The sequence below is a fragment of the Ammospiza caudacuta genome, chromosome 8 (genome assembly GCF_027887145.1).
Source record: "Ammospiza caudacuta isolate bAmmCau1 chromosome 8, bAmmCau1.pri, whole genome shotgun sequence".
NCBI classification, from domain to species: domain Eukaryota; kingdom Metazoa; phylum Chordata; class Aves; order Passeriformes; family Passerellidae; genus Ammospiza; species Ammospiza caudacuta.
Window position 1 is genome coordinate 44,091,943 of NC_080600.1, and position 18,691 is coordinate 44,110,633.

The 18,691-nt window shown below is 36.8% G+C and overlaps 1 protein-coding gene across 1 annotated transcript in view; it reads right to left on the reverse strand.

Moving 5' to 3' along the window:
• BAZ2B (bromodomain adjacent to zinc finger domain 2B) overlaps window positions 1-18,691 on the reverse strand; it is a 71,532-nt gene that overhangs the window by 4,772 nt on the left and 48,069 nt on the right. Inside the window, exons 22-32 of the mRNA XM_058810029.1 lie at window positions 18,384-18,598; window positions 16,903-16,977; window positions 11,532-11,775; window positions 9,858-9,920; window positions 8,503-8,647; window positions 5,236-5,900; window positions 4,455-4,728; window positions 4,145-4,300; window positions 3,515-3,675; window positions 2,304-2,614; window positions 1,783-1,918 (exon numbers count right to left, since the gene is read on the reverse strand). Of these exons, the coding sequence (XP_058666012.1) occupies window positions 1,783-1,918; window positions 2,304-2,614; window positions 3,515-3,675; window positions 4,145-4,300; window positions 4,455-4,728; window positions 5,236-5,900; window positions 8,503-8,647; window positions 9,858-9,920; window positions 11,532-11,775; window positions 16,903-16,977; window positions 18,384-18,598 (2,445 nt within the window). The remainder of the gene's footprint in view (window positions 1-1,782; window positions 1,919-2,303; window positions 2,615-3,514; window positions 3,676-4,144; window positions 4,301-4,454; window positions 4,729-5,235; window positions 5,901-8,502; window positions 8,648-9,857; window positions 9,921-11,531; window positions 11,776-16,902; window positions 16,978-18,383; window positions 18,599-18,691) is intronic.

Genomic DNA, 18,691 nt, shown 5'->3' on the forward strand with positions numbered 1-18,691 from the left:
AATTTTCAAAATTTGAAACACATAAATGGTACCTAAATTACCCTTCTCCTTCAAACACATAAATTCACTCTCAAAAATACTTTCATTTTACTTCAGTCAGAATCTGCTAGTGCTCATATCCATAGAGGAATATACGGAGTATGTAAGGACCTAAATTAAAGGCTACATTTGGGGAACATGTTGGAAAAGCAATTTATTTATTATAAGACCAGTGTCCCTAGAGCACAAAAAAAGATGAGCACTTTTTATAATTCATAAATGTGAGTGAGAAGTAAAGGTATACCTATCAAAACCTGTTGGCCCAAACACACTATCTCAGAAATCTTCTTTTCATTTATGCCCATACTGTATATGAAAATTGTTATTTAATAAAGACAATTTATATTTTACAAGGGCATTCCCACATAATAATTGGTAGGATCTTATCCAAGGGCAACCATGAACAAATGCAGTAAAGCAAAACAAATGATCCCAGCACTTCCTAAAATTCACACTAACTTAAAAATATCTAAAGGACTGCCAATTTTCTTAAATACATTGTGTGATTTTGCTAATAACCTTCTTTTTAGACGTATTTTTCAGGAACTTAAAAAATCTTCAAATATTTTCACCAAATACATGATTAAACATATTAAACATACACCATATGTTTAAACATACAGCAGAATGTTTATTGTTGTCACAGAATATTCTGAGTTGGAAGGAACGCATGAGGATCATCGAGTCCACCTCTTCAGTGAATGGCCCATACAGGGACTGAATCAGTGACCTTGGTGTTATGAGCACCCTGCTCTAACCAACTGTGTTGTAATTAAATGCAAAGAATATTTAAACCAAATTGAGAGGGATACGTTTTTTTCTGATATAATTATTGAAGTATATATATAATATTATTACTTCATGTTGATATGTTCCAATGTCTTTTCACGTGCTCCTACCAAATTCATAAGCGTTTTGCACTAAAGCTATTGCTTAAAGCTAACAGCTATATAAACTCAAAAGTACAGTCTGACATTACAGCCTTTATTTAAATCATCCTTTAATTGTCCAGATGTAATTAGAATTTATATAGGAGTGACAGAAATTAAAAAATTAGGCAAAGGACCACAAATGGAAGAATCACTTTTGCCACCATCTACACAATGCTAATCATACTTGATCACATCATAGTCACTACTGCTGTAGTAACAAGTTTTGTGCTCAGGAACTTGAGGTTCAGAGGTCCTTGAAATTTTGACATATCCTCTTCATGTGCTTTTTTTTATATATGTAGTTGACACAGATTGACCTGCTGAGTGTGCATGGAAACAGATATTTCAGCTTGTCTCTTCACACACTAATTTGTATGTTCAGTTGTGAGAACTCTGCATGGAAAGAAGCTGCATATTTGGAGCATCTCAACTTTCTGAAAAATGAAATCCCTAATGAAGGATACATGATGTTGAACCTCCATAAAACTTGTGTCACGGGTGAGGTTAGAAACACTCCATTAGAACCAGTATATTTCATCAGATGGAGCAAGATGACTTTTACCTCTATGTCATCATCAAAGAATAATTACCATCTTAAATAACGTAACCATTCACAAGAGCTTTCTGTCTTAGCAAGTTCAGGATGCTGAATTTGGCAATCAAGGGACAATCTTTTCCATTAGGCTTATTCATCTGTGCACAATGTACAGTTTAACTTTGTGAGGTTTTATGTGAAGTAATAAGAAATACATTAACTTAAAATGTCTGAAGTTGGAACACAAGATACAGCAAAAACAGTTTAGATACTTACAACTTTCATAATGGATTTTTCCCATGCTATTGATTTCTGTAACTGCTGAATGCACAGAGCTACCTGAGCAGCACTGCGTGCTTCTGACAGCGCCCTTCTCCACACCCTTAGCCCTGGAGCAATATCCTCTTCAGTTCTGCATTAAAATACAAGCAAATTAAGTAGGTCACACCTGTGTTTGTTCATGTTTAAATGTGAGACAATCATTATCACACCGAAAGCCAAGCAATGACAAAACATACACAGCCAATAAGTATAAGGTTTAAGCAACTAAATTTGATGTAGTGCACAGACTGTGGCTACGTGCCTCAAAGCTTAGTCACAACCAGTTAAATGTAAGATAACTTTGCAAGAATATTAACAAACATAACAAAAAATTCTTTACAAAGCACCATGCAGAATAAGATGATCCATATGGATCACAGACATACAAGAAAGTACATAGATAACAGGCAATAAGAAAATAGGCTCCAATTAGCAAAGAAGCACAATAATTTTTCAAGTTAATCTCAATAACCTACCCGTCACCATCACCACTAATAGATGGTGCAGGAGCAGGGACAGTAACTGTGCCCACATTATCCAGTTTGATCTGAATGGTGGTACTTAAGGGGCTCTTCAGATACCTTCGCTCTATGTTCCGCTCCAAGTCAGCGAGCCTGGTTACAGCTATATCTAGAGGGTTGTCACTCCTCCGCTCTAGAGAGCTGGCACTGCCTTCTCCGCCTCCAGCACAATCCCCATCGTGCTTCTTGTGCAATCTAGTAATTGACTTATGTTCACGATATACCAAGTCGTCTCTCTCTGATGCAGGTTCAGGACACAGCCAACCCTATGTCAATAGAAAGGTTTGGGCATTTATTGGTTGCTGTTAACTCAGTGTGTAATCAGAGGAACTGTTTTATGGAATCAAGCTAAGTAATTGAAGCGCTGTTTCCAGTAGATCTTGGTTACTTGTAATCCATCTGTAGAGACATTTTCCAAAATATCCAGAGAACTAAAATAATTAATCAAGAAACACAAGCATTACTGGACTTTCTGAAGGGACCTTTCTGCAACAGTCTGCATTTTTACCCCCTTGTGAAGTATCCCGTTCTCTTGGCTGAAACATCAGAACAGGTCTACCTGTTCATCAGGCTCAGGAGGCTGTATCAGGACACAGGAAATTAACATCCATCTCATGCCAAAAACTAGATCCCAAACACTGCACCTGTACTATAGCCAAACATATGCAATTTGATAACCTTACACCCACCTTGGAAAATTTCAAAATCCAGAGAATTCTTAACTGTATCACACTCATAACCATTACATGTTCTCCATGGCTCTACAATACCCAAGCAAATTATTCTGATGTACCTGTAGACATTTCTGAAAGCATTAACAGCAAAAATCACACAACCCAGGCAAAACTGTGGCAACCTCCCCAAGAGTTAAGCAGTCTCTGTGAAATACGGTCTTTGCATTCAGAGAAGGTTAACAAAACGTACATGGAACTGCACTGTAGGAGAACATTCTCCAGGAACTGCCAATCTGAGCATCTCCAGCTGAAGACTGAACTGCAATAAAATGTTTCAAACACAAATCTCCATGATACTGCACAGTGCATCTATTTCATTTGTAGGCAATTTGGATGGAATAAGAAGGCACTTACCAATACACAAAGACTGCTATCTGCTTTAAATTCATACCACTTATTTTAAAGAGACATTTTACTGAAAGTTGGTTTTACCTTAACTTGTAAACTAGCTGATGCAACTCTCCTCTCTAGATCTTCCACCTGCTGAAGAACAGCAAGATCCATCTCCATAGCTTGCTCTTCTACTGACCAGTTTTCCACAACATCCCGAGTTACCTGGTTATCTTCATTTTCATTGATATCAATAATTGCAACTGTATTTGAGAATCACATTTTTAGTATTTTAATTAACATTACAATTGCACTGGTAAACTCAAGCTGATTTACCCATCACTCCAGTCAAATGCTGAAAAACTGTTGTGAAAGTATACTATTCTTAAAATACCCAATATGAACAACAAATTCTGTATGCTTTCAAACTTGCAATTTAAGGGCAGGAAAGGGAAGGAAAGGCCAAGTGTTACAGAGATGGAAAGAGCTTCAGAAGGTTACTAAGGCTTAAGAAGATTACTTATATCACGAGAACTATTTACATTACATGGCATTTCTCTAATACAGTAAGTTTCCAGAACAGGGCTGGTGAAAATGCAGCTACAGATGAGGAGACCTTTAACTTTTTTCTCCAACCACTACTTTAACTCTCCTGCTAAACATACCCCAGGAGAGTTCTATATCTGTTATCTGGTGCCCCAACACCATGTGTAACAAATATAAACTACATACCATCCTTGTTTTTGATGCAGGCCAGAGTGATATAATCCATGTGTTTCTGTATCTGCTTTTGTAAGGCCTTTTCTCTTATTCCCCTGAGATGCAGCACTTTAAGCAAAGATTTTAGGTCCTCTGGATCAGTAATCCTCCACCATCCATACTGCATTTCTAAATCAAGACAAGCATATGAACACTTTGCAGGTGCTTTTTTTATGTGATCACACATGATCTGATTAGAAAATCAATAGGCAAATTATTAAAACAATTGTAACATGATAGAGACACTGCAGAAATTATCACCTTACTGTTGCATTACACTTACCTTCTGGTATAGGCTTTGGGTTAGGATAATCTACAGGTTTGGCTACTTCAGCTGCTGTAGAAGGGGCAGAAGCTATTTTTTCAGCTTGTAGTGCTGGTGATTCACTTTTACTTGCAGGAACACTAGATGCCAAGAATGAGTTACCATTCACTTCTGATAATCCCAGCCCTGATCCAAGAGCAGGTAAAGGAGATGGAAATGGAACATTTGAAGTAAGAACTCCTGTAGGCCATCCACAAAACTGAAGTCCCATTATAGGTAGTCCTGTCTTCATCTGCTGGAAAGCACAACTACCATTACTATAACCAAGAAACCTGAATTATTATTAGAATGCTATTTGTCAAACAATACTCAAAACACAAAGAAAGCCTTTATTCAATACTTCAGTTAGTTTCAGAAAAACTCATGTAACACTGACATGTAATACTTATTAGGGCCCTGTTAATGCTAAAAAACAACAGCCTCTAAAGGTAGGGTTTGGTGTGTTACACTTCTAAAAACTAGTTTGTTTTTACTTGCTTTTCATTTAATACCAGTAACACTCTAAAAGCCAAATTAATTACTGAAATGCACGTACAAAATATCATACATTGGCTTACTTGATACATCATAATCTAGTATTATAAAATTTCTGTATTTAGTTACTAACATTTAGAAATAGAAAAAAAAATTAAAAAATGCAGATACAATAATCGCAGGTCTGTGAAATAATTTGTATGAACAGACATCCTGCCCAAATAAACTCTGCAAATTCAAGCTATTCAAAAATTAATTTATTTACCTGCAGCGGTGACAATGCAAAAGGACTTAATCCCATTGGACTCTGTGCAGAGGTTGAGCCCAGAAGAGGAGATGGAACAGGTGAGGGTGAGTTTGATGGTGGATGTGACTGAGGAGTGAGTGGAGCTGTAGTAGCTGGTGTGTCCACATGGGTGACTGAAGTGTCATCACAGGGCACCCGCGGCAACAGGCTGAACCACTGCCTGCTTTTCTCAGTAAGAGTCTTTAACAACTGATCATTTGGAATTAGTGGAGAACTGTAAAACTTTCCTGTCCCACTGGCATTAGGACTGAAAAGATTATTAGACTCAGGCTTCTCGACAGAGCTTTGTGATGCAGGGGGTTGAAGACTGCAGAGAGAGTTTTTTGAGTTACTCGGGTAAGATAATGTGCAGCCATTTGCTGCACTGCCATTGGGTTTTGGGGACATAGTATCAGACTCAGGTGGCATTTTTGCTACCTCTAACAGTTTGCTTAATTTTGAAAATGACCCCGGCTTTTGTAAAAACAGGTTAGTGCTGTCCTTTTCTTTCAGATTTTCCTTTTGCTCACAGTGAGTTGTAGCTAAGCAATGCAATTTTTCTTCTGATTCAAATTCTTCTTCTTTGATATGCATACTTTCCTCTTTTTTTAACTTCTCTTTTTCTTTTGCAATTTCTTCTAGACCTAAAAAGGTGCAAGAAACACAGATTACCTGTAACAGATCAATTATTTTATGAACTTCTTATAATCCTAGTTTGAATTAAAAATAACTTCGTTTTTGGCTCAATACATGTTAGATTCCCATGTCTTTGCTGTTGCTGCTGTTAATGAAATCCCTTCTCGCTTTACAGCACACTTTGCCAAAGGAGCAAGTTTCTAGGCATACAGATTTAAACACGACTAAACACCTCTAGGAAAAATCCCCTCAACGTGGCTAACACACTACTGAATTCATCCAGTACTACATCAGAAGCGGTTTGCCAGTGCAAAGTCTGTGAACAGGACAAATTATTGCCAACTTTCTTTTTGCAGAACACTGCATGCCTCATCAAGAAGCTTCTCTGGTGATATCAAGAGAGTGCAGTGTTTTCACTCCTAAGTTCATTTTTGCAACTGATTGTTTCAATAAACACACAGCCAACTATGAAACAGAGAACCAAAATTCCTGTTACAAAAATATTCCCCAAATACCAAAACATTAAACATTTTACTTCTTTCAATACAAATCATTAACAACTTTAACTGTGAAACAATATCAACAGTCTATGAAGTTTAATTCTCTTTCAAGAGCCACGCAGCATGACTGGAACTCCACACAACTAAGCAGACAGCTAACATCTAATCAATTTAAAATACGGCAAGCAGAAGCTGATTAAAAATAAAACAAGTTTATTCAAACATAGGAGGTGCAAAAAATCTGAAAATCTAGCTTTTATGAAAGGAAAAGACTTTTTTTTCTCTGCACTACTAGTCTTTCTTAACTATTTCTCTTCTACCCTTATACTGACTGCTAACTCAGACAAAAGGTCTTTAAAAGTATAAAATGCTTTTAAATAGTGAACTGATTGCATAAGGGGAAGGAGGTAGAAAATCCAACTCCTTATTTTATCAGATACCATAGTCACAAATAAACACACAGCTTACAGTTCATGGCAAGTGCATCTACAAATATTTACTTGCTCCTGAAAAATGGTAATTTCTACGAAGAAGTTACATCCCCTCTTATTAAAACTCAAAAATGTGTTCATAGTTATTGTCTGTATCAAGATATAAACAATTTAGGTATCAGCATAAACATGAAAATGACTAAATGACTACACAAAAGGGATAGAGAAGTTTTGTTTAAATGGACAGACCATTCAAGACTTTATGTCTCCTATTGCCAAGATTTAGGGTTAGGGTTACAGAATTAGAAATAGATAAAGTGTAGAATTTACATAAAGAGGGCAAACTAAGAGCTGAGGGGAAAGGGAGGCAGGTGAAAATATAAGAATACCTCTGTTTTCCTTTTCAGGGAGATTAAACTTTCATTAAGACAACATTAAAAAACAGAGGTTTGCCCTACAGCTCTTGGCTAAAACTTTGTGTGGGTTGGTTTGTGTGCGTTTTTTTACTATTTTAAGACAGGTAAGTACATGTAAACTATTTTCTTTGTGTATCATTTCCAAAGTGTTTGGGAATTCATCTGGTTAAAATACAATGAAATACGGCAAACCAAAGAAATGCAAGCAGCACATTCTGTATGCAGCTACTTGTGCAAAACCGTTCCTAACACGGAGCATAACTTAATGCGGAGCAAGAGACAGACAGGAAAGTACTTTTTATGCTACCCATTTTAGAAAGAGAATTTGATCATCAAGATTACATTCAGGAGAAGTTCTAGGGCTCATTTTTGGACCACAAACCAGGCTCAAATTTCCTACTATGCTGTACTGTTGCAGTTAATTAAACAGTTCTCTAGAATATGTAATTCGCATGAGACCATGCAATTCTGATATGCAGCAGATATTTTTCTTATTTTTTTGAAGGAAAAAATGTGAGAGAAATGAGGTTTTGGTTCACCTATATGAAAATTAGAAAGGATTTCTCTGTGGCCAAAATGACAGTTTATGTTTAAAAATTCCAATACCAACAAAAAAGTCAGGTTGATACAAAATTTCTGCATCTATCCAATTAAAAGTGTGTGAAAAATTCAACCACAGTTAATATATAACTGTCACAAGCCCAAAATTACATTTTAGTTTTAGCAGAGTGATTTCAGCAATTGCTGGCTAAAGAAACATCGATTGGTAAAATATAGACACTAAAGCATGTTGTTTATTAGAAAACAAGATACTTCACTGCATGAAAGTAATTGTCATATCTTTGCAGCCATCTATCCTATTTTCATGCACAGAACAGCCTGTGCATTTGCAGAAAATCTGAGGATGAAAATTTTTTCTGCATTCTATGGTCCTCCTGATTTTCATACACAGAGATCATTGCCATAGGGAAAGGTGAAATAGTTCAGAATCAAGAAACTTTGCAGGTAGGTAAAAGCGTAACATGTAGAAGTATAACAACTGAAAACTTCCAAAATACCAATCCTTGTTTTGTATTACCTGATCTTTCACAACCAGAAAGAGATACCAGAGAACCACATAAGGGGTGAGTTCTACTGACAGCAGCCAGAGGCCATCTGGCTGAGGGTGAAGACCTTGCTGCACAAAGCCAGCACCTCCAGAGATGGGCAGAATGTCCTGGCCTTGTATGGCTGTGTGTGCCACCATTCCTTTATGGCTCTTACCTTCACCACTTTCCATGCCTTCTACAAAAATACCACCACACTGGGGCAGGATCCAGTACCGGCGCCTGTAACGATCCTGACCAAACATCATTGAACGCAAACAGTGGGAAGCTTCAAATAACTTCTTTCTGTACTGGCTTTGTTGCTATTTAAAAAAGGGAGAGCATTATAAATCGGTGGGCGGTTAAAAGAAAATCTCATTATTACAGAAAACATCTGGCTGCCAGACTGAACAGAAGTTCAAGGGTCAGACAAGGAGGCCCTCTCAGAGACTCGGGACAGTGGTGTGTCTGTGTGTATCTGTGTGATATTCTACTCGCAATCACTGCCTCGATTATTTTACTTACAAAACTTCCTTTAAAAAAATCCATTAAAGTACTCCCTGGCTAAACCTAGCTTTATCCTCTAAAAACACACTGCAACGGTGCACCCTGTCTTTTTATCCCTGACTCTCAAAAAGCAGTGGATTAAAGAAAGATATCATTGCACAAGAACAGCTGAAATCCTAATAATTACACAGCATCAGCAAGTGGTAAACAGAGCCCTGAAGACAGATGATAATGCAACTGTTGATGGGAGACTAGTGAGATATTTTAACTGTTCATAAAAGAATAACAACAGCAATAGACAAAAAGAAACTCTGTCTTTGAACATAACACAGCTCTTTGAGGGGGGCCAACAAGAACTTCAGTTAGTTTATTCAGTTCTTGCTCTGCTAAATTCACACTGATGGGACTCAGGCGGAATCCTGGACTGCTAATTTACTGCAATTTGGAACATGAGGGAAACCAACACATGAAGTCATACATGACAAATAGGAACAATAAAAATATGGGTCATGAGTACCCCTAAATACAACATTAAAACTTTCTCATTTATACTGCTCTTCCAATTCTATTGCTGCTTCTTTCAAAATGTGAAGCCCAGACAGTTCTGTATTGGCTTGGAGCACAATGGCAGAAATCAGCATAAAAAGAAGGGCATGAGAACAACAATTCATTGTATAAGTGAAGCCATTGCTTCTGATATACAAAATTTGTCATCACTTTCTAAGATCAACAAACAGGAATATGTGAAGTAGATCTGGATAAAAATTACATTATTGTCTGAAGTGCAAATATATTATCAACTATTGCTATTAACTGCCTTTTGAGTGACCTCTACTTAGTGCCACCGGACAAAACTCACAGTTCAGGTGTCATGAATTGGAGTGTTATTCATACTTTCACAAAACAAGAGTAGACACTTATTTCAATTTATATTAACTCAGAGCACTGAAATTTACATTTAATATAGTAACTCATAACACCCAGTGATCACATTTGTAGTAGAAAAAGAGAGTCATGATCTCTCACCTTTGTCAGTTTTTCAATCTGCTTCTCTAATTCTTCAACACTTGCTGTCTGATCCCCGTCATCCTATAATCACCAAATCTACTGTCACACCATATTTATTACAGGATAAAATCGTACCACTATGTCTTATCATTATTACAGAAAAAAGATGTAACAGAAAATGAGAGGAAAATACTAAAGAGAAAAAATAAGTTCAAATTGTGTGCTTGTGCAATATATTTCACTAGCAACAACACGACTGAGAAGAGGACACACCTTGAATATTTTGAAACCACCCAGACATGGACAAAGGAGAAAGCTCATGTTTGCTGAAAACTGGAAGTAAATCAGTTTGTGCATGAACACAATACTACAGAATTTAGTTTCTATGAAGCTTTTTAGATAGTCAAAATAATTTTAAGTGTTTCTCATGCATGAAATAATGGCATCCCTTAAAATCCTATCAGTAAGTCTTTGGTCAGTCCACATTTGCATTTTATTTCAATGTCTATGTGAAATTGTAGACATTGAAATTACAACTCTGCTATAAAAGTTACAGCTTCAATCTTGCTGATTTTTTAAGAGGAATGAGTTCATGATTTAAGTCTGTAGTTGCCTTCTTCTTGCCTGTTTAGAGTCTTTTCCATGACAAGAGTTTTAATTTAGTTGAAGAAAACCTTTGGAGATAGTAGTAATTTTCCAAAAGAATATGGTCAAAATTATCTCCACCATAAGATACCAGTCTTGTATTTCTTGGCTTCGTAAAAGTGTACCAGAGTAAGGCCATCTGAAATACTACATAGAATACAAATGCGATGGAATTTCTGGTAGATCAGAAAATTAATTTCTGTACTGTTACTGGAATTTTGGCTATGAAATGCCCAGTGCACCAACATAAGAGATTGTACAAGATGGAAAAGGATTGAGGGATCAACTTGAGATTAGAAATCTAAATATTAATCTTTTAAAAATTCTGAATTATTTTTAAGTATTTTGGGCTGTTCCTCTAAGGTAGTCTCTTCAATTGATACAAATTCTAGTACTTGAAATAAATCCACAATAGCAGCACTGAGAGCTATTCCTACACTAGAAATTAGCTGGGTTTCTAATTAAGGGTGTATGCAAACATCTGAGTTCACATTTGTTGGATACATGCATTGTTCAAGCAGTCTTAAAAATCTTCGAACCTTGCATGAATGGATAATTTTCTGGCAAACAGAAAATACCCAGTGCTGCATCACGTGCTTGAAAACGTAGTATTTTCTATTGCTTGTACCTTGTAAAAGGTTCCATCCAGTGGAAGCCTGGGCATTTCCATTAAAATCCAGCTCAACAAGGTAAAAAATCTTTCGTTGATACTTCCTATATTATATCTGACACTGACAAATAAAATTTATCATCTTGTGATCAAATAAAGTCAGGCAGTGATTACATGGGGGAAGTTGTGAAAAAAATGCACAAGAAGATCACTCAAGCTTCAAAACAGAGAATGTTAAAGGCAACTGCATTGTTCATTTTTTAGTTAACAAAATAATAAAAACTAATCAAAATTTAAAAACACTGGAGGTAAGTTATTCTTCCCTCCTTTTTATGGCAACATTTTTTGGATAACAGTGCCATATTACAGAAAAACAGAAGGAAAACAAGTTTTAACTTATTTGCAAATAAAGTTTCACTATACTGACAATTCCCCACCTCATCCTCACAAACTTCTGCCTTTTTTCCTTTTTTATCATCTTTGTCCTCTTCATCCTCATCATCTTCATCTGCCTGATCATCGCTGTCATCATCATCGTCGTCGTCGTAGTCGCTGTCCCCTCCCTTCCGCCGGCGCTTGCGGCCGGGCGCGGGCGTCTCCAAGGAATGGGGCTCCTCGCCTCCGTCCCCACTCCCCGCAGCATCTCTTTTACCAGTTTTCTTGGCATGAATGATTCTAAGCCTTGGAACACACGAGAAAGCGTGAAATGATGGATTATGGCTGTAGCATAAACATACCTCTCTTCCTATGAGATTGAAAGAAAATCATACATTTCAGACTTGAATTAGAGCTTCTGATCTATCATGACACTGAATTTTCTCAATATTTATTGTCACTAGTCAACAAGAAAAACTGATGTTATAAAACCCTTACTACTCGTGGTTCCATCCTGAATAGACTTTCTTTCTCCCAGGTCAATTTTACTGTGTAACTGTTCAGAAGAAATGAAACACAGGAGGGATTTCGAGAAGTCAGGAAAGACGATATAGAAGAAAGAACCATTTCAACCTCTTTATCTTTTATTTAATGCATTTAAGAACATGATGACAAAATACTTGTGTATACTGTCAGGGAGAAAAAAGCAAAAAGACTCACTTGGAAGTATGAAATTCTATACACTGCACGGCAACAGCAGGTTGATTGAATTTTTAATTTTTTTTTTTATTTTTAGATTTTTATGAACTTTAAATATTATTTGACCTCAGTCCTTTAGCTGAGCTTTTTATTTTAAGATACACTTTTTTTCCTGGGGAATTTTAGTTACCTCAACAACTAAAGATTACTCAAACTGTCATTTTTCCTTTTATGAAAGAAAAGGGAAACTTACATACCAGTTATTATGGTTGTAGTAGACCTCCTTCTTCTATAAAACCCCTATAAGACAAGATTCCACACAGCAAAAATTACAGTTCCACCTATCAGGGAGCTTGCAGGCAAACATGCTGAACCACAGGAGGTGTATATAGCCAGGCTGAATCAGTCACTTATCACGCAGACCAAAAACGCAACTGACTTAGAGGAGATTCATAAACGTGTAGAAAAGACAAAGATTTTTAAAGAGATGACTGAAGAAGGTAGGATGGGAAAAGCAGAACGGTAACGACAAACACAATTACCAGGACGTAATTTTTCCTTGTCGTACTCCTCTCTCTTCCCATCCTACAGAACAATATTCCATACAGCAAGTAGCTACAAGTACAATGAGTGCTGTCCAAGTACTCGTTCCAGGGAATACTGACAAATGAACCAGCCTTCTAAAACACTGATAACCAGAGCCAGTTCTCACCAGCACAAACTGAAATGAAGGTGTCACTCTTCAACTGGGAGCAGCGCTTTTTTTAGAAAAAGACTGTTAGCCAAGAAATCATCAAAGGGACTTGAAAACTGCTGGGCTTTGGTTTCTTGGTATGGTTTTGTTATTGCTGTTGTTTTGGGTTGGGTTTTTATGCACTAGTTACTCCACAGGAGAATTTATAAAGTTTATACATTTATTTTTTCCATATCAAGTGGATGTTTGCCTGTTTTAGTGATTTAAAATATGTTTAAAAAAATCTCAAGCCTTTTAGTGAATTTGGAAGCAAATAACATTTTCAGGTATTGTGCAAAAACCCTCAGTCTCACTGCGCATCAATACCACTCAGGCTATTGATTAAGTTTTTTAGAAAATTAATTTCCTTTTCAAGAGGGTAACTTCAAGCTTCTTCACATAGACTGGAAATTCCTGCCAATAAACAGGAATTAACTACCAAAATCACTAGTTAATGAGTGGATTGTTTGCTGCAGTGCTGGATGATTTTAAAGACAATTTACATACACTTCTTGAAGACAACTCAGTAATAAAGCTGGCAAGCGAATGTTCCATGACCTGCCAACACCTCTTTCATATACCTAAAAGAAATCAGAAGAAACAAAAAAGGCTACTTTTGCTGAAAACAAAAATAAAGATGTAATGTTGTCAAGCACTAAAGGAAGCTTGCACAATACTGCAAATCAACAAGCATGCAAATGAACCAAAGATGCTCTTCTTTGATAGCACCACAAGCAGAAGAAGGCAGCAGTCCCTACTCAAAGCAGTGCAGAGGCAGAAACCAATGCCAGCATAACTTTAAAAACGTACAGTTATTTCAAGAAGCAGCATGATTTTCTGTTGTTGCCTAGACATATGGCTCACTGAGAGAAGAAAACCCTCACTTAGGAAACTGTTCTGTCTTTCTCACTTTCAGGTATGGACCAAACCTGCATCTGCAACTGCTGAGAGAATCATGAAGTCTACTGACCTGTAAAAAGAGTGGGTGGCCCATCAGAGAACCAGATAATTGACTTAAGCCTGCTCTAATCTCAACTATAATGCTAACTAGATCACAAAAGGAAAATTCACCTTCTGACTTAGTGTTCATGCCTCCCCCATAATTTTTGCATGTATGTAGTAGGTAGTACCAAGGCAAAGAAATTCTGAACATTGTACTTTTCACGTACTTCACCTTGCATCTCAAAAAATTAAAGTTTGGTAAAAAAGCATTAGCATCTCCTACCTAAACTCAGGGTGCAATTTCTCCTCTTAGTGATGCTGGTTTTCATATACCATCATCATTTACAGTTGAAATGGTTTCATTCAACAGAAATTAACTTACACAGAGCATACCAAAACACTGGCATGTGAAAAGAACACTGTTGCAGTGAAAAACTCAAGTCCTTTATAAAAACAAATTATTATAATAAACAAGTTATTAAACCAAATTATTATTATCTAATTCTTTAAGAGGCAGTATTTCATTTTTATTCAGTTTTATGTTAATCTCACTACAAAAGAGATGCCAAAGAGAAGACATGTAATAGAAAAGGAGATGCTGAGACTTTGATTATCTAGTATAAAAAAAATACCACAGAATCATCTCACGTGAGAGTCTGACCACAGCTGTCACACAGACAGCACAAAGAAAGATGACTTGATGATATGAGATAGGCACCTTTACAAAAAAAGGGATTAGTACCAAGATTCACAGCAAAATGTGATAGAGAAGGAATTAGATGCAACCTCTCATTGTAGATCAGCTAAGCAGAAACAGTCCAGGCAGTTCAGAACTCAAATTTCCAACCATCTACATTACACTTATTAAGATCCTTGAGGGAAGGAGGAGAAAAGGAGGGAAGAGTGGGGAAAGGGGTGAGAGGCAAAGCATCCCTTAAAACAAAATACAGTGATTCTGTTTCCCAACCTGGGATTTTACTGTTGCTTATTTACATCTGTCAAGAACAGGCTTTTGCATTTATTTTTGCCCTCCTCCCCAGCTTATGTCCTTAAAAAATGAGAACATAACCGCAAAAATTAAAACCTCCTTCATCGAACACATGTGATGCAGATAGAATCTTTTCTCATCCCCCTTGAATATACTTGTAGCCAACCTGGACACAGTGGTTTGAAGATTAATGACAGCAAACACTGGCCAAACAGGCTGAGACTACATAAATCCATTCCTCAGCCTCCGTTACTCATCCCCTACACACCTCCCGCAGGAGGGGCACGTGCTGAGGGGCACACAAAGGTCTGCAGGCATGTGAAAAGAGGTTACAGCTCTTGATCTCACAGCGAGCACTCAACTAACCAGTTATTATCATGCAAAACTCCTTGGGACTAGCATGCTTAAAAATTAGATCAAGATGTGAATGGATGGGGAAGACAACATGTAAGAATGAAGTCTGGAAGCAGAAAAAAATAGCAAAAAAGAAGACTGATGTGTACAGATTTCATTTCAGAGAAGCCCCAGAACAGTTGTAAGGGTTTATGGAAAACACAATTGACATCATAAAGAAGAAAATATTGTTTAAAATTGATTGAAGAAGAGTCTGCTAGAACCTTCTTGGAATTCATCAGAAAAAGTGGAAAACTCAATAATTTTGAATCCAAGATTGAGAGAGGTGAATCAAGCTCATTGAATTCAAAGAAGCAGAAGAACAACCTTTCTAAGCTCTGCTGCAGTACTTGCACTCAAAAATAGGGAGAGCACCACTGGACCCCAAAATCCACACACGAGGCAAAATTCCAAGAAATGGAAAAATTATTGTAGCAAGGAGGACGAGCTTGGGACTTCAGAGTATGATGCTCACTACTTGACAGGGAAGAAATGAGAGATTATAAGGAAAAGGGAAGATCCTACATCTACAAGTACTTACAGTTTGATGGAGGGAGAGAAAGACTAAGCAGGCCCTAAGAAGACAAGAACAGGGAAGGGTCCCATTTTGCTAATGGTAAATTGGCTACATCAGAACTTCATAAACACTTCTTAAACCATATCCCATAGAGGGGACACAGATGAAGACAGGAAAAAAGTAACTGGGTTAACCCAAAGGTTAAAATACATTAACTCTGTGCAGACTGGGATTTGTAGTATTAGTAGAAAATGTCTTTTTATTGGTCTAATTTTTTCATCTACCTCCCTCTTGTCCTTCTTCTTTACTTCTTTCCTTCTTCTTTCTGAGATACATTAAAGGGAAAAAATGGAGACATAAGATTAGAAATGGAAGTACCTAAAGCAAGGACTAAGAAAGGATTTACCGTTCCTAGCAAGAGGGAAAGATGACAAAGAAAAAGAAAAAGCAGAGTCTGGCTATGCGTTTTTACCCCCTGTGATTCATTAACTTTATGCCGTCCAGCTTCCTGATAGTTGGAGCCAGTATGGTTGCTGTATGGAATTTTGTCTTGTAGGATGGGAGAACAGTGAATATGAAACTGACAACCTTTAAGAAGTTCAAATTTTACCTTAAACAGAAATATAAGAAATATAAAAAATATCTCAAAGCTTCCATTCTACATATGATCCCTAGCTATAGGGAACGACGTGACATTGACAGATGAGAAACACTAAGATAACATAAATTAGCAAAATTCAATTGGCAATTGTTGTATGAAAATCACATTGTCTTAAAATGCCTTTCAGAATGAACACTGGAAATTTTGGTAGGTCCAAATAAACTTTGATTATGTCAATAACAATTGTATGGCTCCTTTAATATTCCAATTAAAAGTTTTTTGTTTCCTCCAAAGAATACAAAATTAGACTTGACTTTGCTCCAAATCTGAGTGACACTAACCCTCTGAATCTCATGCATCTTTAATAGACTGTAAAAGACTGGTGTTGCAACATCCTAAACCCACATCTGTCTTAATTAAGCAGTTTGATTACTAATATCTTGGTAAACCTGTAACTTCATCGGCTGATTTTATGCTTAGAACCAATTCCCTATAGAGCAGTGTATGTGAACAAAGGCAAAAAAGCAAAATATTGTAATATTTAAGGAAATGAAACTTACTTCCGAAGTTTGCCTTCAACCATCCATTTATCTCTCCTTAAGTTTGACATATAATCAATGTTTTTATCAATTTCACTGTCAAAGATGAAAATAATCCATTAACCGTGAACTTACGTATCTTTTTTCTGATAGACATTACATATAGACACTTTTCCCTCAAATAACTATGTTTTGAGAAATCCTTAAATTTCAAAATAAATACTTTTAAATATAGGAAATCACAATACTAGGAATGCCAATATAGCACACTGCTGTACTTATGTCAGTCTTTATCCCCGATATCACTCAGTTTTCTTTCCACAAGGAGCATGGCACTCAACATTTCTTTTCATAGCTCTAGTTCAGTGTCAAGCCTCCAAATGTCTTTGCCAGAAAGCACATAGCCCTGTGATGAAAAAACAGTTACCACTGGTACATCTGAAGTATTCTACCTAGGATCTCTGGGACCTACAATCCAACATTCACTTTTCGCTGCAGAAACTGAAGAACCAAAAAGAGGGCTTTGGTGCAGCCACCACCTGCGTGCCCGTGTCCGAGACATCCTGGCCTCAGCAATTCACCAGATTACCGTTGTTTCTATGATCAAAATATAGAAACTCAAGTTCTAAGTGATCATTTCTACAAACAGGACCTAAGAGTCATCTGCAACAAGAGGAAGTTTCTTTCTATGATGAATTTGACTGATACACATGAACTTTCTTGAACAGTTGATGCACAGCACTTGCACTGCCCATTTCTGCTATCTTCCAACTTCGGAAAACCTGAAGCTTCTCTTCCATTCCTGCTTTACATGACCCTGATTAACTTTTGCAGCACAGGGTACCAAACCCAGCAGAATACACCAAGAAACAAAGCAGCACTCAATTAGGTCATGATACACTTCAGCATAGACAGTCTGTGGAAGAACAGGTATCCCAGAAAAAGGCATTTCCTAACTTTTTGTTCCACATTGGTGGGTTTTGACAAGTTGTTGAACATAAGGGGGATTTAAAATTATGAAATACTATACACTACTGACCACAAATGCAACATATACACTTTCTTGAATTACTATAATGATACTTGCCACCTCACCTTATGACCCTACTTAAAGAAACATCTTCAAAACATCTTCAAAAACAAAAGGAAAAAAGGGAAAATAGTGTACTGCAGAAGCCTTGAACAACTCTTCTAAATTATTCCCTACAATACCTAGTGAATTTCTTGGCAATCAACCTCATCTTTTATTCCTAAAATTGCTAGAGAAATTTTGGTTCAAGCTTCGAAAACAAAATTACAGACCAAACACGGAAAAGTTATATTCTTCCATCATATCAACAGTACATAAAAATAAGAAGCAGTAACTCAACCAATTTCAGCTTTCATTGTAAGAAGAACATAAGTAGTCCCCCTGTAACAGAATACAGTGAATACACAGTATTTCTGAACTACAACATTTTTTATGATTTTATTTTCACACACCTGTTTGGGAAAAATCTTACCTTACTACACTTTTGCTGCATGCTAACTCATTGACCAGAAGAGCAAGCACTGATGCTTTCTGAGCTGGAGAATGTGCCTGAAAAGCTTTTGTCTTCAAGCTCTCTGTCAGCTCTGTTTGCCCACAATGAGCCTCCATGAAAATCTGCAGAATCTCAGACACATTATCTCGATTGATACCAACATTCAGTAAGTGTTCCCCAAGAATAGTTTTAGCCTAAAAAGAACAAAGACATTTCAAACAGTCATGTTTTAAAAACACCATTTTCCTTTGTAGGCTATATTATTGTTCATAGAAGACAGTATGGGC